The following is a 25,548-nucleotide window of genomic DNA, read 5'->3' on the forward strand; positions in this document are numbered from 1 at the left end:
GTGTTGATGATAATGGGGTACTCACGTGTGTGACATGCTCATATTGTGTTGATGATAATGGGGTACTCACGTGTGTGACATGCTCATATTGTGTTGATGATAATGGGGTACTCACGTGTGTGACATGCTCATATTGTGTTGATGATAATGGGGCACTCACGTGTGTGACATGCTCATATTGTGTTGATCATAATGGGGTACTCACCAGTGTCCGGTGGGGGGAATGAAGTATATACAGCAGTGCACTCTGGAGTCAGGGATCCACCTCTTCCTGTTAATGTTGAGCTCCTCCTGAAGGTAATTCTCATACTGATCATTGATGAACTTCATAATGGGTTGCCAGCTTCCAAGAGGTAGAGAACAGGAATCAGCACAGAAACACTCTTCATGTAGTCTGGACACAAGGGCTTGGCAAGTCTGCTATATCATTTCATAGTTCACTTATTAAATGGAAGTTTAACTGTTTCAATGAAGTTTTTGTGTATTGATTGGGGGGTGGGGCCCACTTACCAGTTCTCATTGTTGATGTGATCTCCGAATCCGGGTGTGTCGATTACAGTGAGCTTCATCCGGACTCCCTTCTCCTCAATATCTGGGAGGGTAAAGGAAAGAGCGAGAGCAGGGATGAGCAGGGACACAATGCAAGAGCATCGAATAATATGTCATTGATTTGTACTGTATTTTACTTATGACCGATCTATTAGTTAGTTAAAAGCAGCATAAAGGGCTCCTGAGAGACACATCCAGTAAAGGCACTTGCGTTGAGTGCAAGATGTCCCCTATAGCCTCCAGGCTATGGCACTGCCGACCGTGACTTGGAGTTCCTAGGAGGTGGCGCACAATTGGCCTAGCTCCACCCAGGTAGGGAGGTTTTAGGTCGGCAGTGCAATCCATGGTTCACTGTGCACCAGCGTCCCCTGTGGCCCGATAGGGTGCCTACAGTTCTGCAGTGGAGCCCTTCTGGACTCGTGCTCCAGCCTCCGTTTCCCAAGTCACCAGGGTGGGTTTCAGTGGTGAACCGGGATACAAATAACAATTGGGCATTCCAAATTTGGAAGAAAACCAGGACAAAAAACCATTGTCGACGACTAAAATTAAAAAAAAAAACCACAGCACACAACAACATAAACTGAACCCTATACAAGTCTTTTATTCAGTACACACTCACTGAAGGAAGGGTCTGAGAAGTACAGCAGCCCTGTGACTCATTTCCTTCTGGTTTGAATGTGGGTGCATCTTTCTAAAAGCCTGTCTGAGTAACCTGTGCCTCAGTGGAAACGCATGGCTCTGTGATGTTCTCACCGTGGCTGACGGATTTGATCTCAATCGTCTTGGGGATCCTCTCCTCGGCTGTGGCTTGCATGGATCTGCGGCTCACCTTGGATTTGAAGAGAGTGTTCACCAGAGTGGACTTTCCCAGTCCGCTCTGACCTGAGCACAGGAGAGAGAGAGCGAGAGAGACAGAGAGAGAGACAGAGAGAGAGAGAGACGTAGCAGTCAGAGCTTCACACTGAGCATTGGTAAGAGATGGAGTCTTGGATTCAATGCAAATTATAGAATTATAGCCCTACTATAATCATCCAAGTATATGGTTGCCAATGAGAAGCAGTTTTCTCTGGTGCTTCTTGTATATGCACTGTTCCTTAGAGAAGTCTTTCTCCTACAGCAGTGGCCCTGACTGTTATTAATCTTTCTAGATGTGCCCGCCAATGTGATGAAACTTTACAGAGAAGCTTTTGAATTTTGGGCCCATTGGAATCCGCTCACGTGCCAGATCCCTCTCCTAATCATCCATAGCCAAGCTATAGCAGAGGCTGCCCATTCACTGAGGCCCAAGGCATCGGCAGCTGAGCTTCCATCAGAAATCTGCTCCGAAACTTTCAGAAATAAGCAACAGCTTTTATTTTTCAAAATCAAATCCTGCTAGATAAAAACTGTGGAGTAAAGTGGCTGCCTGGATCAGTTTTCCAGGGATGGCCTCTGCTTTGTATAAACAAAGAAGAGCTCACTTATCAATCTCTATGTTGTACAGTTATTTGTTAATTATAATTAAACGGATCAGTTACTGTGTTTGGATGATGAATCAGGCTTTGTCAAGTTAGGAGAATGCAGGGCAGGGACTCACCCACAACCATAATGTTTAGCTGGAAGCCCTGCTTCATGGCCTTCCTTCTCATCTGTTCCAGGATGGCATCAATGCCCACGTAGTTGAAGTCAGGGGGCGGCCTCTCGCCGCGTACCGACGGGACTGGCTTGCTGGCCAGGTCTCTGGAAAGCTCTGCCATGGCAGTACTTGTGTTGCAGGGAATTACCTCTGGCACTGTTGGGAAGCAGAGGACGGAAGGAGGGAAGCTTTTAAACAGCAAACATTGTGGGTGACGTTGCAAAGGCTTCTTCATCCTTCCTAGGGAGATATGGGTTGTTCCTGCTCAGGAGGTTCTGAGAGCCAGACTGTTGGTCTCTCTCACTATGTATATGGCTTATGACTTTGTAATATTCAAAAGCAATGTTAGAGGTCAATGGAACTATTTAATTAGCATGTTTGCTTCACAGACCACATGGACCAGCACTGTATCTGTGGAAATAACAAGGGTGATTACACACAATGAGAGTGTAAAAATAGCCTTAACAAAGCAAGGGTTCCTAATAGTGTGGTGCCCCTTAAAGCAAAACTTTTAAAACCGACTGGTTTTTCCCCAATAATAATTGCTTTATAGATGGCAACTCACCTTATTGCTTTATTTGCCAATGAATTTATGAAATTATTATATTTAGCTTTTATAGCATTGTGTGGTTATTTTTTTATAGAAATCAGAAATGAAGCAATTATTATATAAAGTGTCAACACAGTGTGGTGGTGGTGGTGAGAGTGCACCAGGAGGGGATGTGCCATTTTGAATGGCACTGGGATCTATGATTCAGATCACTGGGAAGACAGAATGGTGCAGCTGGTAGTCGAAGCGAGAGCTGGAGAGACCGGGCTACTGCCTAATGTCAGAGCTGTGGTTACTGAGCTCTGATATCTGAGCTGACAGAGATAAAAGTGTTTGAGTTTGCTTTGTAGTACAGAGCGATGCCTGAATGCAGCTGTATAGATGCGGTCAAGATTATCCAATTAAACTCAATTACACCGTGAACCCACAACTTCACGAAATACAGACTTCATAGTTGTACAATTGTAATAATCTTGTAAAACTGTATATTGCTGCTTTTGCATTGTTTTGTGTTTTGAAAAAGGTAGTTCTACAGCATTTAGGGTATATCACCCATTTACATCTATTTCTATGCTGAACATCAACAGAAATGTATTTGAGTAAAGGATTTAGAATTTTGCTGGTTGTTAATCAGCTGGATGAAATGAAACAGAGATGCTCTTAAGCAATCTGGGTTAACATATTGAAGTCGACATTACAAACGCATTGTTCTGCACTGGAATTTAACAACAGCATCTGTTACAAACAAGACTCCTTCACTTGCTACCAGAGCAGATTGAATAGAGCAACACAGAAGGGCTTTCCAAAACCCCTCTGTCTAATGAACTGCCTGTCTCTGACTACTACAATTCATGAGGCACAAGTCAAAATTTTATAGCGCGTTCCCACAGCGAGAAACAAAACTGTTTATACGTTAGGCAGTAAATGATAAACCCTTCTTGCGTGGGTGTCCTCATGCATGCAAGCACACACACCTGCCTTGCATTTAGTTTGTGTTATTACATCACCCTGGTGATCTTCACTGTCTCTCTCCACCTGAGGTTCAGTGTCCAGCCCTAACCAACCCACAGAGTAATACTGGCAGGAGGAACCTTTCACACAGTGGAGCCATCGACGCTGGAACAAGGCTTGTTTGTTTAAGAAGCCTCATACAGTCCCCTGCACCAATGCTAGATTTGACCACTGTTAACCCGTGTTAAAGAGGAGTTTAAAGCACTTTGTAAAACAACCAGAATGGACAGTAACTGCTGTGCAGTCTCTTTGGTTAAACTACAGCATACCACAATCCAAATGCAGAAATAACAAGTCAAACAAGCAAGATTTCCATCGGAAATTCAGCCAATTTCATTTGCTGCCGATAACCAACAATGACAGTCGAATAAACTGACTGTTGTAAATGCAAAGAGAGGCAGGTAACAATCCCTCCAGCTAAATCATTTGAGCAGCTCCTACAAATTTAGTATTATAGTAGAATAACAATAATATGCACGTATGTCATCAACACCGAGCAACAAGCAGAGTGTTCTTTACACAAGAGTCAATAATAAAAACAGCTACATTGTTCTGTTGCTGGCTGAGACAGTATGATACCGACAGCAGCAAATCCACAAGAATGTGTTACTTCTCTCAAAACTCAGAATATATAAAACAGATACACACAATTCACCATATCTGCATCACCAAGAGCAAGCCTGCGCCAATAAATAACACACACAAATACCATGGAATAGTCCTTAGGAGAGATGCCTAGCATCAGCACAGCACAGCCCCAGTGAAACCACGCACGTGCAGAAGCTATCACCATATTAAACAATTACATCAAAGTGTGCTATTTTAACTGCAGCAATTGCACATACAAAATGTGCATATAAAACGGCATGACTAACGTGTTCATAGTTTTGCAGATAGAAAGCTCCATGCTGACCCACCTTGTGCTGCTCAGCTGCCCAGCGCAGGTTCCTCCTGATCTGAGAATCAAGCCTATGTGAAATGGAGGAGCCTGAACAGGAAGAGCTAACAGATCTGGTGGCCCAAGTTGTCTACCACCAATAACCACACAGCACTTTCAAAAGAAGCATGACAAGTATTTTGTTAGATATTTTTAAGTCGAAAAGAAAAGTGTCCTTTATGAAGGTAGGTTTGATTTGCAACAGCTTGCACTGAACCACCCCAAGCACTAACTTTTCATTTTCTTTCTCTTTCATTGAAAGTATTCATGGTCAAGGTGATTTTCTAGTTCCTCTTAATAGAACTATTCAAGTATTCCCAGCTTTCATAAACTAAATGCACCTCAATTAGTTTTCAATGGCTTTCTTTTGAAAGAAGAGAAACCCATAACACAAGACATTTCTGTTTTGTGAGGTCAGGGGTTCTGTGGTCCACGTTTATAAGACTATGCTGTGTTCTCCACAATTATTTTTGTGTGTGTGGCTTCTTAAAATCCTGACTATGACTGAAAAGACTTTCCTGATTTTCAAAGCCATGTATGAAACCCCACTGCAGTACTTCTAATAGCAGGTACCCTTGTTTGTTCAAAACTAGACAGCAGGCAGGAAGCAGCAAGCCTCACTATCTCCCTGCAATCAGGACTGGCTTCCGCTAAACTAAACAAATCTCTCTGACAGTTAGGTGACAAGCTGTTCCCCTTAATAAACCACAATGAACATGCAGCATGTATCAACAATAAGAAGTTCAAGCCAGCTATATTTTTTTGTATTCTGTTCCAATAAATTATTACTATATGGTACAAGTAAGGCCCTGTGTAAATCACAGTTTCACAGGCTGTGTGGAAGTCGTGAAATTAGCCCAATACCGTGATTTTTACAATAGTCTTAAGAAATAAAAATCAATGATTTCACAATTATTTGTATTTCATACAATAAAACACATCAACAAAACTGTACAGCTCTGTTGTGTGCCTGTGTGTACTATTCACTACACACATAGTGCTGTGTAGTGACTATGTCTTGTGACTATGCAATCTAGACAGGAAATTAAAATACTGCACACCGTAAACAAGAAACTGAATGTCTCTAAAAAGGCAAAAAATGTATCTGCAGCAGAACATGTAAAGCAGTAGCCAGCAGGATTTTTACACAGCGATGGAGGGAAGCTCTTGTGTACATCCTGCAACGTTACTGTAGATCACTATAGAGAATCAACTGTTGACAGGCATTTACATTCAAATATTCACCGAAAGAGAGAGGTGGAAATTTAGAGCAGTACTGCGACTACTTTACTTGCAAAGAAACAAAAAACAGTTACTTTCATGTTCCAAAAGTCCACTGAAAACCGTGAAGCACGAAACACATTACATTTTGACCTGACAGAAACGTCTGTTTGCTCAAATATCCCTCTTGAAAAATTGGACAAGTTATGTAAATTCTTCAGACTAAGTGTAGCAAATGGTGGAGTGATTCCTTCATCAGCTCAGCTGAGACATGAGTACTTATATAAAGTTGCTGATTATCACAAGCAGGTGATTATGGAATTGGTAAAACAGTCTGGTTGCTTGTCAGTGATCATGACTGAGGCCCAAGATCAGTATGGGTTACACATTGTATTTGATTTGCAAGACCTAAATGGTGAGCATGCATCTGACATACTAGAACTGAAAGCTGTCCTTGCTAATACACTTTACCTAGAGGCTGTTAATTACAACACCGTTTCACAAGCTATTGTAAAGTGCTTTAATAACTTTGACGTTGATGTCAGTGCATTTATCTCTATATTTGATGTTTAAAAAAATAATAATAATCTGTACACAATTTATAAAATATTTCCATACACATTCTGCGAAATACGACACTTTACCTGTGACATGAATTTTAAAGAAAACCGCACTCATTTTCACAGGGCCTTAGGTACAAGCTACAGCAAGAAATCCATTAAAGAACACTTTAGCAAGGTCATTTTCAATTGCATCCAAAGCAGGTTATGTAGATTATTTCATAAATAGAAGGACAAATACATTTGCTGAGGGCTTTTCAGATATTGTGCCCATTAGCAATTGTAGGGGTACCAAAGGTTGAGCAGCAAATACAAAAACCAAGTGTGCAAGTGTATGGAGTGCACCGTGCCTTCTTAGTGTAATCCTGCCTACCTTACCCAAGTTAACATTAGATAGTCCAAGATTAGGGTTGCTCAGGGTCTGTCCATCCTTAGGATAGTGTACAAGTACCCAATACCATTGAGGCCTGCCCGCTTCTTTCAAAGCAATTTTATTTTGCAGGCATATTTATTTGAGCTAAATCCTTCTTGCTGAATATAATATAGTATAGCTATTATACTGCATTGTTTCCGATGTTAGTTTTACTCTGCAAGCCATGGTTTTTAAATATCAGTTAAATGTGTGGAGGAGAACATTTGAAAAGTAAAATGGCAACAACTTAATTTAGTCTGACAAACAGCTTTGCTTTACCTGCAATTACCTGCCCTGCATGTTTATAGTAAAGCTCTCCAGGAATCACTGTGTGTAAATGTGTCATTATCTGGCAATACATCAATCATTCCTACACTGTACTCAACATGACAGACACAATGTGGCACTTTGTTACTCATTCAGTGGTGCTGAGACTCTGAATATGTCATGCGATCAACTGGGAAATATGAAGATGCAATGCAAATGCAAGGCTATGAAACCACAATAAAACAAAGATTCATCCTCCATTCAAATAAGGATGATGGCAGCTTCCAAACTAGTTGGAAAATCTGTACCAGTCAATAATGAATAGTTAACGTTCAACACAGCACTGCAACACAATATTGCACGTCTCTATTTGTGGATGTTTGCACATTGGATTGGAACCAAAGCTACTTTGCAATCCAAAGCAGAGGAGTTGGGCTTGTTATGCTGTTCCTTGGATAGGTCCTCCTTACAAACATTCACTCTGTTTCAATCAATCTATTCTTTACAGAGTGAACAAAGCTGGTTAACAGAAACAAGTACATCTATGAAGAGACCATGCAAGTCCTTTTCATTTTACACCAGGCTATCCTTTACTGTAGGGTTTCAAATCCACAAAGATACCAAAGCACAGCAAGCTAAAAGACCATCAGGGAGTCTAAAAGCACAGCAAGCTAAGAGGCTGTCCAGGGCTCTAAGAGCACAGCAAGCTAAAAGACTGTCCAGGGCTCTAAAAGCACAGCAAGCTAAGAGACCATCAGGGGCTCTAAATGAACTGTAGACCGTTTTGTAATAATTCTTTGTGTTTAGTTCTGCTGAAGAAAGTTTAGTAAACACTGATATGAAACAATGATTTATTCCCAGGAGAGTTTGGAGATGTAACAGGAATGGAGGAGCCAGTGTTTTGAGGCATGGCATTTCTCTTTCATTCCAGGGATTCCAGATGAAGGATTAAATGAATGAAGACAGTCCCTAAAGTTTCCAACCAAGTCACGACACAGAAAAGGAAGCTAGAGTGGGGCATCCAGTAAAGGCACTCCACATGGAGCGCAGGATGCGCCCTATAGCCTGGAGATCGCCAGTTTAGGTGGAGGAGTTCCCAGGGTGCAGCACACAATTGGTCAATGCTGACCGGGATGGGGAAATCTTAGGTCTGCCAGGGGTTAATTGATGGATAATTGTGGGTGTGAATTCAATGTTTTCTCTATTACTTTATTTTAGAAGATGTGATGAACACATTAACCTGCTGCATTTAGAGTACAAACAGAGCAGTTCTTTATGTGGAGCAGTGGCAATGAAACACTCAGCTGGCTTTTCTGTTCTTGCATGCAGAAAAAGATCTGAAACCTTAATATAAGAACACATGTGAATACAGAAGTGTGCTGCAACAGGGAACACTGGTAGAAACCTTACTCTGAAACATAGATCCGAGGCATTGTCACTGAGCAAAATTCATGAAAAAGTTTACAAACAGGATATCTAGCAAATTGATGCTTAACCGTAAGTACAGTCTACTCTGAATAAAACACTGATAATGACAATCCTTTTGGATTAAGGATGAAGAGAGAAAATCTAATTACTGGATTATTATAAAATTAAGAGAACACAAGTATTCCTATTCTACTGAATACAATTAATCAAAGGATAATTAACCTAATTGCCCAGCTGCATTGCTTCAGTAACAAAACAATGGAATCCAAGACTTCAAGCTGCTATTCCTGCAGTTCACACGGAGCATTTAGGAAGCGACTGTAAAGAGAAAGTTAAATTCTGACAAGAAGACTGCTGAATGAACCCAGCAGGAATCGAGTTTCAACTGGATTAGAAATAACAATCATGTCCTGCCTGTCTCCCTCTGCTGCACACCTGATAATCATTTACTTGCAACAAACAAACACATCCACTCCGATATGAAACTGTACAGCAGAATACTTGGCCGACAGCTGTGCGGAAACAGAATGCTGTGTAACAAAAGTATTTATATAGGAGACTCACTCACCCAGCTCTGCTATCTCTGAATCCACCCTGTGAGCTTGAGAGAGAGACACAGTAACACAGACAGACTCCTCCCACCAGCTAGGCATGTGACAAATACTGGAGCTATATACACCACACCCCTGATTCACTGATCAATAGGGCTTTGTGCTGCATACTGTAACAAGGACACAGAATCACTGAGGCAAGCATCGGAACTTCAGAGTACAATTGCTAGATTGTTTTTATTCTTGCTCCCACACCTTTAAGTTTGTGTTCTGTTGTTGAGCAGCATGGCTACAGAGAGCTCAGGCATGTGCATTCTCAAGTGTAGATCGACTTGTATCGTAGAATAACCAAAGTTTACCGTTTTATTTTTAACTTTCTCAGTTGAATGCTTGTTGAGCAGCTCAGTAACCTAGTTTGTGCTTTGGATGAATCAGTTGCTGCCACCCGCATAAACCCACCGGAATCTCTTCTGAATCACTGTGCTACAGTCAGTGCACTGAATGGAGTGGGGAGAGATGTGCACAGATAGTTAATTTTTGCTCAGCTCCACATTGACAGCCTCTCACAGATCACAGTCTTGTAAATGTACCTCAGTAGTGATGGTATATACGCTCCCAATACTAACAATGGTTCTGCTTGAATTTATGTAATACTCCTAGCTGTCGAAATAGTCAGCAGTTACCTAATATTGTGATGAACTAAGGGTCTTTCCATGTGTATAGATTTACAAACACCGCGCTCCATGTAATGCACTTGTATTTGTCAAATGGGCAGTTTTAGATGGGTGGAGATTCATTAGCTGGGGGATTTGTTGTGCATAACTAGGGAATGCATTTTTACCACATCTAGATCATGTTATCTAATGTGGCCTAGTGTTTGCATGCATTTATAGAGTAAAAGAGCCATATATAGTGAAACAACTGCTTGTTCTGTGCATTAGTTAGACTTAGGGATGTGATTCTGTCACGGTGGTCACGGAACCCGCACATTTTGGTATTAATTTGTTTCCACAGAGTGAAAATAGGAACTACTCACACACAACTATAAATGAATACGATGCAGACTCACACACAATCATAAACAAATATGATGCAGACTCACACACAACTATAAACGAATACGATGCAGACTCACAGACAATCATAAAGAAATACGATGCAGACTCACACACAACTAAAAACAAACAGGATGCAGACTCACACACAATCATAAACAAATATGATGCAGACTCACACACAACTATAAACAAATACAATGCAGACTCACACACAATCATGAACAAATACGATGCAGACTCACACACAACTATAAACAAATACGGTGCAGACTCACAGACAACTATAATCAAATACGATGCAGACTCACACACAATCATGAACAAATACGATGCAGATTCACACACAATCATGAACAAATACGGTGCAGACTCACACACAATCATGAACAAATACGATGCAGACTCACACACAACTATAAACAAATACGATGCAGACTCACACACAATCATGAACAAATACGATGCAGACTCACACACAACTATAAACAAATACGATGCAGACTCACACACAATCATGAACAAATACGATGCAGACTCACACACAACTATAAACAAATACGATGCAGACTCACACACAATCATGAACAAATACGATGCAGACTCACACACAACTATAAACAAATACGATGCAGACTCACACACAATCATGAACAAATACGATGCAGACTCACACACAATCATGAACAAATACGATGCAGACTCACACACAACTATAAACAAATACGATGCAGACTCACACACAATCATGAACAAATACGATGCAGACTCACACACAATCATGAACAAATATGATGCAGACTCACACACAATCATGAACAAATACGATGCAGACTCACACACAACTATAAACAAATACGATGCAGACTCACACACAATCATGAACAAATACGATGCAGATTCACACACAATCATGAACAAATACGATGCAGACTCACACACAACTATAAACAAATACGATGCAGACTCACACACAATCATGAACAAATACGATGCAGATCATTTTATACATAGCAACAGTTTGAGAAATGTTGAAGACACTGAGAAAGACTTAAAAAAATATTTTGATTAGAAGTTTTTCGCAGTGTCTTTAAAGTGCCGATAAATCTAACGACTATGTTTATTTTAGTAAATGGCAGTCTACAAATGCATCTCAAACTGAAAAGGTAAAGAGAAAACTTTTTCTACTGAAATGAAGGTCCAATTCTTGAAGTCTGATATAACTGATATAACATCAGATTTCATTCAAATCCTGATAATGTTTTTGTGTATGTTTTCTTTCTTTTATGGGTCTCTCCTGTTAGAGCTGCTGGCAGATTCTGCAGTGCTTTGAAAGGCAATTTAAGTCCAGATTTTATTTACTGATGCAGATACAAAACACAGCCCTGTTCTTAGCTCTCTTTCTGCTGGTCACACACAATACAGTACACAGCTACACGGACCACACAGCCCTGTTTACTGTCTGGGAGCATGTGGCAGGAGATCACATGGCTATGTTTCAATACACAGAATACCTTCTCTTTCTCCTGTATCTGTTCACTCCCAGCAATGAAACGCTCCAGTAGTTAGAGCTCAGAAGCTGGGCATCTCCGTTCATCATCTCACAGCCCGGGTAAGCTTTTACTTAAATTTTATACGGTAAGAGAGGTGTAATACATTAAAGTAATGTATATTGTGGGGAAACAGAACTCACTTTCAATACCGCACAAGTCTTGAGACCACACAGTTCAGCAGTGAATGAAGACTGTGTTTTCACTCACACCTGAGCAAGGTACCCATTGTCATGTATATTAAAGGGCATGTCATAGCAGAATGTAAGTGAGGGATAATGAAATACAGTTTTGTAAGAGAGGAGTGCTCTCCATAGAGTCACATGTAAGTGACAATGAACTGCAGTTTTGTAAGAGAAGAGTGCTCTCCACAGAGCCACGTGTAAGTGATAATGAACTGCAGTTTTGTAAGAGAAGAGTGCTCTCCATAGAGCCACGTGTAAGTGATAATTAACTGTAGTGTTTTAAGAGAGGAGTGCTCTCCATTGGATCACATGTAAGTGATAATGAACTGCAGTTTTGTAAGAGAGGAGTGCTCTCCATTGGGTCACATGTAAGTGATAATGAACTGCAGTTTTGGAAGCTCTGCTTGATGTTACCAGAGAGGACACCTGCTGGGAAGCATGTTAACCCAGGGCTCAGACTCAGCTGCACGTCAAACATCTGGGCACTTTATCAAAGACTCATAGCTCCAAACCTGGCCTTAAACGGTTAACATCAATTGCAAACACATTTTGAAGGAAAATAGACACACTTCCTGGTGTATATGTCCCCTTTGAAATGGACATTTTAAAATGTATCTCTGTAAGAATAACTGAGCATCTGTAGCAAAAACAAAGTTTCCAGGGAGTTTTTCAAGTTGTTTTGCCTCTTGTTTTTATTAAGATCTCTCAAGTAAAGTAAGACAGAAATCCAATCTTAACCACACAGGACTGCATTGGAATTACAATTCACCATGCTGTCCTTGACTGACAGCAGTACTGCTAGTTTGCACTTCTCTTTGTTTCATCACTCTAGCATGATAGCATTGTAGTACCAATCCCTAAGACGTGTCCTCATTACTATGATGAATGTGTACCGAAATCTAAATCTAATATTGCTGAAGAGCTGTATTTGTGAAGCCCTTGAGTTTTGAACCCTATTATCTGTCTGTGATCTAGCCAGTGCCCTGAAAATCTGCACACATACTCCGCACATTGAAATCACAGGAGTGCAATAATGTTCTGCTGTGGACTGGCCAACACACACCAATTCTGGTGTGTCAGAGCTTGTTGACAGTGCACTTACATGGCTGTCAATGACCTTAAAAGCAAGTGGACCTTCTCTTTAGCAAGTCTCGCATGACTCCACTAGAGGGAGTTTTGTTGCCTTGAGCAATAAAGACTTTTAATACTGTATGATTGTCAGAGATGTATCTCGTTATTGCAGGGGCCCCAGGTGCATGTAAAACACAACTCAGCTGTAGTCAGAGTCACAACTAAGTGTCCAGTAGTCTTAACATATTTCTACCAGTACAGTTATATTGATAGTACCATATTGTCACAACACTGCCTAGGATAATGAATCCTTTATCAGCATCAAACAGGTTCTGGGAACCCCTTACTTTCTGAAATAGTGCAAGAGTAATCCCCTCCCTGTCACACCGCAAGAGGAGAGGTTCAGACAAAGAGAAAGCACTGGGGTTCAGACAAAGAGAAAGCACTGGGGTTCAGACAAAGAGAAAGCACTGGGGTTCAAGTCAAGGTCCTGGTGCAGTATGAGTTGTAACTGATACAGAAAGTCTGGCATGTGTATTGGAAAAGAATTGTATTAAAAAATAAATATTAGCACTCATTGTATCTTCCTCCAGAGGCAAACGCTGCACAATAATCTAGGTTCCAGGAGCATCTAGAAGTACATGAAGTTCTGTACCAATAGGGACTATAGCCTAGCTATGCTTTTCCAGACACTGGACTCTATAAATCCCTCTCATGTGACTAATAGATGCTGCTTGTAAAGCTTTTGGCTCCTCACTTGCTTACCTCTGGAAAGACTGTGTTCTATACTGTTGATCCCTTCATCTGAGATCTCTATCTATACTGCTGATCTCTTCATTGAGATCTATACTGCTGATCTCTTCATTGAGATCTATACCGCTGATCCCTTCATCTGAGATCTCTATCTATACTACTGAGCTCTTCAATGAGATCTATACTGCTGATCCCTTCATCTGAGATCTCTATCTATACTGCTGATCTCTTCATTGAGATCTATACTGCTGATCCCTTCATCTGAGATCTCTATCTATACTGCTGATCCCTTCATCTGAGATCTCTGTCTATATTGCTGATTCCTTCATCTGACCCCCTTTTCACACTGGGAACACTTGTAAGTGTACTGAGTACAGAATACTTACCAAGTGTGCTCGGCGCTTTTCAGTGGAAACCTCCTCGGATCATTTCTCTTTCACACTAGATGTGTTCTGAGTACACTTGGAAATGTACTGAGTTCACTTACATCTTTTCAAATGTACCGAGAACACTTCCCTTTCACATTACACATCTGCAATTGTACTGAGAACACAAAAACACAGCTAATAGCTAATAAATAGCAAATAAAACAAAACTCGATACAGTTTGATACGTGATTCGTAAAAACATATGAATTTAACATTTGGAAGCCTTAATTTAATATAATATAATTTAATATAATAATAACATGTTTTGCACTTACTGTTCATAAGCCACTTATCTCATGCATTTATTTTTAACATATTCTATTCTGTGGTAGAAAGGTCCTTATGCAACTAATCTACATGATGCAGTAGCAATATTACCATCTTGACAAAACCGAACACAATGTAATTGTTTTCTTTATAGCACTCTGACACTCTCACTACTGCTGATCCCTTCGTCTGATATTTCTGGTGCTTACTTGAAGGTTAAGCAGCTGGTTCAGGGAAACCATAAACAGAGTTTCCAGGACATGTGTTTAATTATACTGCTTGGAATGCTGCTGAGTAATAGGTTGAGACCAATAGGGGCATACAATTAAACACTGTGATTACTGGCCTTGGACAAACGAGTTCCAGCTGAGATTAGCAGCCCATTCCTGACTAGATAAGAAAATAAGAACATAAGAAAGTTTACAAACAAGAGGAGGCCATTTGGCCCATCTTGCTCATTTGGTTGTTAGTAGCTTATTGATTCCAAAATCTCATCAAGCAGCTTCTTGAAGGATCCTAGGGTGTCAGCTTCAGCAACATTACTGGGGAGTTGATTCCAGACCCTCATGATTCTCTGTGTAAAAAAATGCCACCTATTTTCTGTTCTGAATGCCCCTTTGTCTAATCTCCATTTGTGACCCCTGGTCCTTGTTTCTTTTTTCAGGTCAAAAAAGTCCCTTGGGTCGACATTGTCAATGCCTTTTAGAATTTTGAATGCTTGAATTAGGTCTCTGCATAGTCTTCACATTGTCCAGATGAAGACATTTCTGAGTCAACAAAAACTCATTGGTCTTTTTCATAGATTCCTTCTCCTATTTCAGTATCTCACATATGATATTTATAATGCACATTTTTATTTCCTGCGTGCAGTACTTTACACTTTTCTCTATTAAATGTCATTTGCCATGTGTCTGCCCAGTTCTGAATCTTGTCTAGATAATTTTGAATGACCTTTGCTGCTGCAACAGTGTTTGCCACTCCTCCTATTTTTGTGTGGTTTCACAAACTTTTAGGTTCCCACATGGACCAGTCATGTGGCTCGTGGAATCAGATATTATAACATATTAGGATGGTTTCACAGACACCGATCTGCATTAATCGTCAACCACTTTACCGAAGGTAACAACAGGCAGTCCAAGATTAATCAGGGTCTGTGAAACCAACCAATAGTATACTGTATATATAATATTACACATGCATTCACAATATATTGTAATATATGTTTCATTTAAACCAACCCTCAAACACTTGCATGAGTACATATTATATACATTTGGTATTATCTAATATATCTGAAAATGAGAGTATACTGTAGGTGAAATATTTCATTATCTATGGCCACTATAAAAGTTTGCACATAGTTTCTGGTGTGTTCAATGCCCTGTAGAATTGCACTGTTAAACTATTAGGTCAGCCACATTTCATTTCCTACTGTAAAATGTTGTATGTTGTTTCATGCAGCAGTTAGAGCTTTGGTTAGACTGTCTGGTGTTGATGACCTTTTATTCCCATTTTAAAATCAGTGGTCACCTCCCTGTGTTACAGAACTGACACAAATAAATAATTCTAAGAAGATCTTTTCCCAGCTGGATGCCAATCACTGTGTTAAATCATTTCCCAGCAGAGTCAGAAATGATACTTGTCACATTCATGCCTATCTTGATGACTAATGACCACTCTGCCGCTGGGAAAGCAGGTCGGCGCAGTCTGACTATCTCCTAATTCTTCCAGAGCTCGGTACTGAGATACTCAAAACACTCTGGGTATCTAGTCAGGCTGGTACTAAACTAATGGCATGTGGCTGGTCCCTTTGCTACCACTCTTCAAAGCATTTACTCAGCATCCTTATTCACCATGTATGCCATTCTAGTTACCTTACATGTGTGGAATTCAGCCTCATGCAGCTTGATACATTGACAAGAGTGGTATAGGGAGCAAAGGCTGTTGTCCTGCATGCAATCAGAACGCTTGTCTTCTACTATACTTTTTGAACAGCCCTTATACTGAAACAAGGCCTGGTAGTCTTAGTCTAGTCCCTTGTGAAGTGCTGTCAGGGTGGTTCAGGGTCTCTCTGCTGTGCTGTAGGTTTAGGAGGCAGTCTATGGGATGCTTTTGTACCAGCATGGCCATGCCCTGCCTCCTCACTGGAGACACACATTCTTCAATCTTGAGTTCAGTCATCTGTCACCTTTTAATCTGCACCAACACCACCACTAGTTTAAAAAGAAAACAAAATATTACAAGTGTTTCAATGGAAAGAAAAAACAACAACCTCTTTGCAACAGCACTGCTGTATATGAGAGCAGGAAATGATGTAATCACTTCCACTTGTCATCAGAGCAAACGATCAAAGCTGTGAGGGATCTGCAGACACAGAGGGGAAGGAAGAGAGGTGTGTGTGAAGAGGGTTAGGGTAGGTTAGGGATTGGAAGAGGGTTAGGGACTGGGAGAGGGTCAGGGTAGGTTAGGGACCAGGAGAGGGTTAGGGTAGGTTAGGGATTGGGAGAGGGTTAGGGTAGGGTTCACCAACAAAACCTTAAAAGTTGCATAAAATGAAAACAAAACTGAATGAACATGATTGGTCACATGGTTTGGCAGCCATATTGGATTTTGGAAACCACTTATCTCAGAGTTCTGAAACTTGTATACATGGTTAGGGATTGTCCAAGGTGCACGGTGCTCAAAATGAAGCTGATTGGTTCAGTGGTATGACGGCCATGTTAAATAACCTAATTAACACACAAATGGCTTCTCCAAAACTGCTAATCTGATCGAAGTAAAACTTAGCATACATGATCCAAGTATTGTTTTCTTTAAAGTTTGCCCAAATATAGTTGCTAGAGTGAAAAACATGGCTGCCGTGAGCCAATCAAATTTCAGCATTGCTCCAGCGCCTAAAATGAACACCATTGAACACAACTTAAATTTTAGAATAACTCCTTGCAAGCTGTAAAGTTGTTTGCAATTATGTTTGCTTTCTTTACAATGTTGCCACATTAGCTCATGCTTGGCTCTCTACTGTTCAAACAAATCCATTTGGCTTTCTTTCTTTCCCTCTCAAGCTGTGAGCAGTGAAATTCACAATCAGTAATCTAACCCAAATGTGTCCGATGCTGTTTTAAACATTTTGCAAATGTTTCCCTAAGGACCACATTTTTCTCCTCTTTCTCGTACCTTTTTTTAACTCTAGAAAATCTGATCTATTGTGTATCTCTAAAAATGCCAGTCTTCATAGCAGTTTACTGTATATTTCCAGTATGTAATTCCCAGATAAACTGTGGTTTCTTGGGGCTTAAGCTTGACAGCAATACCACAGCTTTGAAGGAAATTAACCTACAGATACAGCTAGATATGCAGAGATTATAATGTTGGAGGGAAGTTGTTTCTGCTCTCTTTATGAAAAGGAAAATGAAAGGAAAGTTCTCTTCAGACCTAGATGACCAATAGAGACATCAGAAGGGACTTCCGTTTGCCAAGGAGTTGACATATTAATAATTTCTGCAATTATGAGCCAAAGGACTCCTATTAAAATCAGGACTGGCTTGTGGTCTTATGAGATTTCCAGAAAATGATGGAACAGCTGGTCAGTGCTCAGCCTCAGCGTCACAGCTTGATCTTACACTCCATTGTTTAGTAATACATTTATAAATACGAATAACTTTACTTTCTATTAGAACAAAGACCTTGCATCGCAGGCATGTGTGGTTAGAAACACTTACTAGGGCTAGAAGATCAGGATCAGTCTCTCGAAACTAGGGCTGCTCTTAAGAGGGGTTTGATCGATGGAGGGATAAAAGGGAAACCACCATTTACATCTAGTTCTGGAGGAACTCGGTCAGAGCTCAGCCACAAACCCGGCAAGACTGTCCTTCAGATGTAGTGTTACCCTGCTTGAGTGTTAATCAAACTGGGGATACAGGCAAGCATTCTTCCTACTGCAGAGCCAAAACAGCCATCGAAGATTACCGCTGATTTAAACATGTAGCATACAGCCTCCAAAACTCCAGGATTTCAGATTACTGTAAATGATTGTGATCAGTGAGCTTGGTCCTGTGACTTAACATCAAATAAAAAGCCTGCCACAGAGTCATTTCTTTCTACAGCGAGTGTTTCGGTGCGTATTACTGCAGCCTTTTTCAGAACGGCCTGGACAGCATTACTTAATCCTCCAGCTATTGTGGGTTGCGTGCAAAAGGCAAGCAGTCTATTCCTTACTGCATGTTGATAATTCATACCAATGCTGTTGTTGATGAAGCCCAAATGTCTATAAACTTCAGAGTATAAATCCTAACTGTCTTCATTATCATGACAATTCAACCAATCTCAGAGCAGAATACTCTAGTTGTCTGCTGCCAGTGCTCAAAGACTAGGAGCTCAGATGATACATATTGATGGTTTCAGAGAGGTAGCAAATAGCTCACAAAAAGAATCAATGCATACATAGTAAAAGACCCACCTAACAAGATACTGGCACATACACAAAACATACTGACAGCTTGTGTTGCCAAAACATGCATTCATCTCTCAACCAGAATGCACTTGCCGCTTGTAGAAATTATCTCTACTACCCACTAAATGGAAGCTAATATTCTTCATACAATCACATTCAAATAGTATCGAATTGAAATGATGGAGAGGCAGCAGAAAAGCCAGTACGTACCGTCTCGACTCTTGATTAAGATCTCTGTATCTGCAGACTGTGGCTGGCTCTGCTGCACACTGATGGCAGCAGGGAGGTTGTTTGCCACTGCCCTTGCTGGAGCAGGGAGCTCTGCAGGTTTTGTGACCTCTACCTCAACACGTTTTGAAGGCACCTCAGCTTGTGGGGCTGCTGTAAACTCTGTCTTCCTGGGATGTGGGTCAGGGATCCTGGAGAAGAGAGGCTCTGTGCGTTTCAGGGAGGATTCCTGGGGCTTGCCAATAAATATTTCTGCCCGTTTCTGTATTATCTCTGGGGGCTTGTGACACGGGGCCTCTGGCTTCCTAAGCCCGAATCTCAATACCCCTGGGCTGGTGTTCTCCACTTGCTTGGAGGAGATGTCAATGGAGATCTCAGTGCGCCGGGAAGCTGCTTCAGGGAGCTGGGGGCCTGTCAGCTCCACTCTCCTCAGGCTCGTCTTGGGGGATCGCTGGGTTGAGAGCTCTGAGGGGTGTTTGGTTCCCAGGTCCTGGAATCTCTGTGCAGAGCTGGACACTGCTGACTTCAGGAGAGGGTTTGCTGTTCTTCTGGAATGAAGGGATGGATGCATTGGGGTGTCTACCTCCTCTACTTCAAAAGATCTTTTTAAAGCTGAAATAAAACACAACAAAATGGTTTTAGAAAAATGTATTATTCACCATTACTGCCCTTCCCAAGGTTAGTCATGATCATGAAACTGGTTGTAATAAATGAGTTGAACCCCCACCAAAGCGATTCTGCCTCTAGTAGCAAAAGAAACATTAAAGGAGTCTACTGGAAACCATAATAGTAGTACAGTATTTATCAGTTAGATAATGAAATATCACATTTTTCAATTTTTGCCAGTTTTTCAAGTATATGGAAAACTAGAAAGTGGTATGTAATTCAACATGTTAATGTAACATTATTCAGCAGGTTTCATTCGACTTCATGAAGCAACATTTGTTAATTCTATAGGGTGCTGCAAAAAGTTTGGCCACAGCCGTAGACTGAAATCCCTTTCAGCATTTCTTAATCTGACTACATACTCAATTGCTGTGAACTCAGTTAGAATATCATTAGCAAATTTAAAGCAAATGGTAATTTAATCTAAGAAGACACAAGGCGACTCCCCCTCCCTTTCAGAAATCTAGCTGCCTCATCAAATCAGTAGGCTTCAGTACCTTATCTATTGAGCTAATATAAGAGTCTTCTCCATTTACAGAAATGTACTAGGAAGCACAAAGCATTGAAAAGGCACGTCGACCCAGACATTGTGCACCGCGGAATGTGTGCTTCCCATGGAATTTCCTTTTCCAGCCCCAACTCTCCTCCCACCCGAGTGCTGCAGTGTTTCTGTGTGAGGCTCAGCATTTCAATATAATAATAATAATAATAATAATAATAATAATGATAATAACTGATACTGCTGTGTGAGGGTCAGCATTTCAATAATAATAATAATAATAATAATAATAATAATAATAATAATAATAATAATAACAACAATAACTGATACTGCTGTGTGAGGGTCAGCATTTCAATATAAAAATCACTGTAGTTTTGTTGATATGATTATTGTGAATAGAAGCTCTTAAAGAAGATAGACAAAAAAAACAGCACTGAGATGTAAAAGATGACCCAGCCAAAACACAACAAAGGATCCAAAAACAGGATGCAGTGGAGAAGCAAGCTAGCTATCCAGTCAGCTCCAACCTTGCTGATCTTGTTAAATCCTCATGTTACTGAATGCATTGGGGCATATCCTGCCTTGGGCTTAGCACTAGAATTCATCCCACTACATAGCATTCAAAATTCAACACATGGATCAAAAGGTACTGAAAACACAGCACACTCTAACACACTTTTTCTGTTTTTTAATATATTCCATTCCAATCTGGGGAATGTGGGCGCAGTTAGAGTCCTTCATAAAAATGTTTTCACACAATCCATGAACCATCACTGCTTCGTACAGTGCAAACAGACTTACATGCCAGCTGAAAGAAACACATTTAAACACATGGAGAAAGCTTGAAAATATTAGTAATAAAAAAAATAACAAATCCCAATCTGGACCCTCACACACCCAACCACCAAAACATTTCAGCCCTTCACCCAATCCACTAGTTAAAATAGAAAAAGAAATGACAAACCTTCAAAGTCTGATATAATTCCTTCCAAGTGTGCACTAACAGTGGAAATCAGTCATTATTATATGGAATATATATATAAATATATATATATATATATATATATATATATATATATATATATATATATATAGAGAGAGAGAGAGAGAGAGAGAGAGAGAGAGAGAGAGAGAGATAGAGAGAGAAATAAATAAATAATGAGATCTGAATACATGGAAAGAAATCCTCTTCCAATCAAGGAACATTTCAGAGGAGCACACTGGGTTTTAAACAAATCCTAAATTAGGAATAAACACAACCCCCCCCCACACCACACAAACACACACACACACACACACACACACACATGCAGACGCTCACACACACACAGATTCTCATAGGTCCAAGCCCACAAACTCTCTTAAAGGTCCAACACTTTTTTCTTTCCTCTTCTATGTTGCAGCCTTGCATCTGCAATGAACAAAAGACACCCCCCTTCCGCCTCCCTCCATCCCCTCTTAGAGGGGAGGAACCCAGCAAGTACTCTATCCCTCCTGCCTCCCACACACATGCACGCACACTCACTCACACACACACACATGTTTATAAAGAACTGGTGGAATGAGCTGTCTGTCAAAGGAAGCTGTGCACGAATGTGCAGCTTTATGCAGGAAGTATGTGTGCGTGTTGAAACAAAAATAAGAACAGCTCTTCAAAGGCTTTAGTTTCAAACTGAAGATCTGATTTGTGAGATTTTTAAGGGTTCTTTTGTTTTACAGCTGACTTCATCATGAGACGACCTGACTCTCACTGCTGGAGAAAGAGTCACTGATTCTGGCAAGGCATCTTAAAAACCATCCAAATAGCAGCAAGCAAGGACTTCTTAAAATCCATGAGACCCAAAAAAACATCCCGCCGGACGAGCAACCAGGGGCTGTCTGCCCCTGGAACAAGCATTAATAAACAGTGCCCAGGCTATCATTGGCTCATGGTTAAATACACTGGCTGGGTCTTAGTACAGCTGCAGCAAAGTCATCAGGAAAGTAAAACAAATCTGAAAATTGTATTGAAAATGTATTGTATTTATAAAAAAAATTGATTCGCTCTATTTAAAACAAATTGTCAATTTTACAGTATATATATATATATATATATATATATATATATATATATATATATATATATATATATATATATATATATATGATATATATATATATAGTTATTAGTTATCCATAACTTTGACTCAATTAACACATTGTACATGAAGTATAATAGACAATCTAGTCCACACTAATAATAGTCAGCCAAACACACTTGATGCACATTTAGTTGGTAAGATTGTTAAAGTTGTTCAGAGCAATTCATCGATGTTATCTGTGGAGTGATTGAGGTCATTTCCTTGTTCATGCTTATTATTCCCTTTGATCTTGTATTTAACAGAAGGAAGTTGTTTTATTTCTCAACTGGCGGATGTGTTTGAGTTGCAGACTGAATGAGATCAGCATGCATCAGTGGATTTAGATACTTTTAATTGAAGCACCACAGACCACACCACCATAGATTCTGCCTTTACACCAACAAGCACAAAATCTGTAACTTAAGTAAAAAACAAAACCCCACTTTCCTCATCACAGTGTTGCCCCTTCCCAGTAACTCAATTGAAACAGTGTGGGATTCACCTGTTATTTAAAAGAATAGTGGCAACAAACATTTGGTGTTTCATTTACTTGGGAAAAAGACTTGTGCACAAAATGAGTCATAGAGGAAATCTTATACTTTTATGGGAAACAGACATCAGACAAGTATCACACTTTTAAATGTGTTCAAATAATCTTTTAGTAGAACTATGTCTTGTGAAGCAGTGTTTAAAGTCTTTGAATTAAAAACATTATCTGAGCTTAATGTCGATCCGCAACCACTGTGAGGAGAAAACGAAAGCCTTTGTGAGTGACAGAGAAAACACCAGAGTGAGCTTTTAGCAGTGTTATACAACTGGAGCCTAAACCAAGCATACTGTCATAGGGGGAAGGAGCTTCAAGCAGCCAAGTGGCGAATAGGAACCGAGTTGGTGAATAGTGACACCTTGTGGATCATAGTTTCAATCAAACAAAGTAGGGCTGTGCTTTAGCTATATGCTACAACAGTGTTTCACTAATCAGTCCTGCGTGAGAGTGTTCTAGCGTTGTTCCAATATTAAGTTCTCATTTTTCTTGCATCTGTCTTTAACTTTCAATATGTTAATAACATGTGGTCCAGGAACAACAAGAACAATTGAGAAATGGACTCACAATTCCTTTTTCTATTTGTCTACTACAACTGCTGAGATAACAACTTGTGCATCCATTGCTGGCAACTCAACAAAGTACTATCTCTCAAATACATAATTTCTGTGTTGCACAGAGAATACAATCGACCTGCTTAATTTTGTCTGGAGTAGAGGTGATCTGCAGCTGGTATGAGGTGGAGGTGTGAGTCGAGGATGATTTGCATCTTATAACCATAGGTGCGCAGAAGGGGCTTGCTTTACTTTTTTCTGAACGTGGAACAGAGTTAGTCGGGTCCTCAGAGCTTGTCCTTCAAGTAGATAGGGCTTTCCAATCAGAAAGTATTATAGAGATGCCTGGAGACTAGGAAAGTTCTTCAAGCATGAACATTAACTCCGCTCAGCTGAATTGTACATGGCACTTCACAACTATGGAGCTCAACCAATGACGAATTTTATTACTTGTTATTCTAATCCAGACTGTACAGTATTGTGTGACTACTCTCAGATTGTGCTGTAGTGTGTGACTGCTCTCAGATTGTACAGTATTGTGTGACTGCTCTCATATTGAACAGTATTTCTTCAGTTCTGTTCTTACTGAATAAATAACACTTAAGACTGAATGAAGATGAACACGCAGCCCTATGTGCTGTGATGACATCACTGGAGAACAGGCATTAGCAGAGTCACGTCCAGTATCTAATACTGCAGAATGTGTGTCTTTTCGTTCACATAAAGTCAGAAAAAAACAACATATGAATCCAAATTAACATGTATTTATACTAAAGTAATACAAAAATGACCACAAAAGATTTAGAAGTGAGTAGTTTTTCGAGATTTACGATTATTCTGTAAATACAGTATAATCGTAAATCTCGAAAAACTACTCACTTCTAAATCTTTTGTATTACTTTAGTATAAATACATGTTAATTTGGATTCATATGTTGTTTTTTTCTGACTTTATGTGAACAAAAAGACACACATTTGCCTGTTTTCCCATTGGAAATAGTGATATTTTGAAATATCACTGTCCTGGTCACAAAAGCAAAGTTTGTGGGGAATAATAGCCATTTTCTATACTTTTGAGGCATAAGCAATTAGGAAATAACACTTACTACCCAGGAACAAAAATAAATAAATAAATAATTGTTACACAGTATTATTAGTCTTGTAGCCATATCATATGTACAAAAACATAGCTTCAGTATACATACACACAGACAGCCATAAGTGCATGGGTATAGCCACAAATAAATCATTTAAAATAACTACAAATGTTCAGACTGCATTTTAAATATCTATAGAACAAATGGATGAAACACAGTGTACTCACAGTCCCCTGCATCGGACAGCTCCATCTAGTCTCCTTCTAAATTCCCTCGACATCACCAGTTAACCCAGCCTGTATAATCCCATTTAGCGATGTATCCTGTGGCTGTTCACAGGCAGACTGGCTCCACCCGCTCAGATATACAGTGTGGCGTTTGAATTTCTCCACAATGCAGCCCAATGCAATCCAGACAAGCAGCTCGCCTGCACACTGAAACAGTAGCAGCTCCCCACAACCCCTCTTTAAATTAGAAGCAAAAAATAAAACCCAGAACCTACCTGCAATCTTGTCCCCCTCCATAACTGGACTGTACAATCAACCAGTCACATGGAGCGATGCCTCTTTCTTTAGAGACTCCCCCCCTCTCTTTCTCTCTCACACACATGCACTCTCTCTCACACACACGTTCTCTCTCTCTCACACACGTTCTCTCTCACACACACGTTCTCTCTCTCACACAAACGTTCTCTCTATCTCACACACGTTCTCTCGCACAAACACACGTTCTCTCTCTCACACACGTTCTCTCTCTGTCACATGTGCTCTCTCTCTCTCAAATGTTCTCTCTCTCTCTCACACACACGTTCTCTCTCACACACACACACACACACTCTCTTTCTATCTAATTCCTTCAGTCTGTTGGGATACTGAAGGCACGCACAATGACTGCATTGCCATGTGCTGATCATATGGAGTTTTTTTTTCCTTTCTGCCCGACACTGAAGCAGCTTTGTGTCTGAAATGGAAACCAGGG

At 40.2% G+C, this 25,548-nt stretch overlaps 1 protein-coding gene across 5 annotated transcripts in view; it reads right to left on the reverse strand.

Annotated features, from left to right (window-relative positions):
• The window catches only part of LOC121295515 (septin-9-like), a 32,569-nt gene extending 7,353 nt beyond the window's left edge, over window positions 1–25,216 (reverse strand). The window contains exons 1-7 of one of the 5 annotated variants that reach the window (XM_041220215.1): window positions 25,073–25,216; window positions 21,221–21,255; window positions 19,071–19,700; window positions 2,126–2,320; window positions 1,303–1,431; window positions 511–592; window positions 206–343 (exon numbers count right to left, since the gene is read on the reverse strand). In XM_041220215.1, coding sequence (XP_041076149.1) covers window positions 206–343; window positions 511–592; window positions 1,303–1,431; window positions 2,126–2,320; window positions 19,071–19,700; window positions 21,221–21,255; window positions 25,073–25,179 — 1,316 coding nt within the window. In that variant the 5' untranslated portion in view covers window positions 25,180–25,216. Of the gene's footprint in view, window positions 1–205; window positions 344–510; window positions 593–1,302; window positions 1,432–2,125; window positions 2,321–4,642; window positions 4,730–9,118; window positions 9,219–19,070; window positions 19,701–21,220; window positions 21,256–24,797; window positions 24,873–25,072 lie in introns of those variants that run through there. The other 4 variants (XM_041220217.1, XM_041220216.1, XM_041220218.1 and 1 more) reach the window with 4 other exon arrangements.
• Between the last annotated feature and the right edge of the window lie 332 nt (window positions 25,217–25,548).

This window comes from Polyodon spathula, chromosome 20 (genome assembly GCF_017654505.1).
Source record: "Polyodon spathula isolate WHYD16114869_AA chromosome 20, ASM1765450v1, whole genome shotgun sequence".
Taxonomy (NCBI): domain Eukaryota; kingdom Metazoa; phylum Chordata; class Actinopteri; order Acipenseriformes; family Polyodontidae; genus Polyodon; species Polyodon spathula.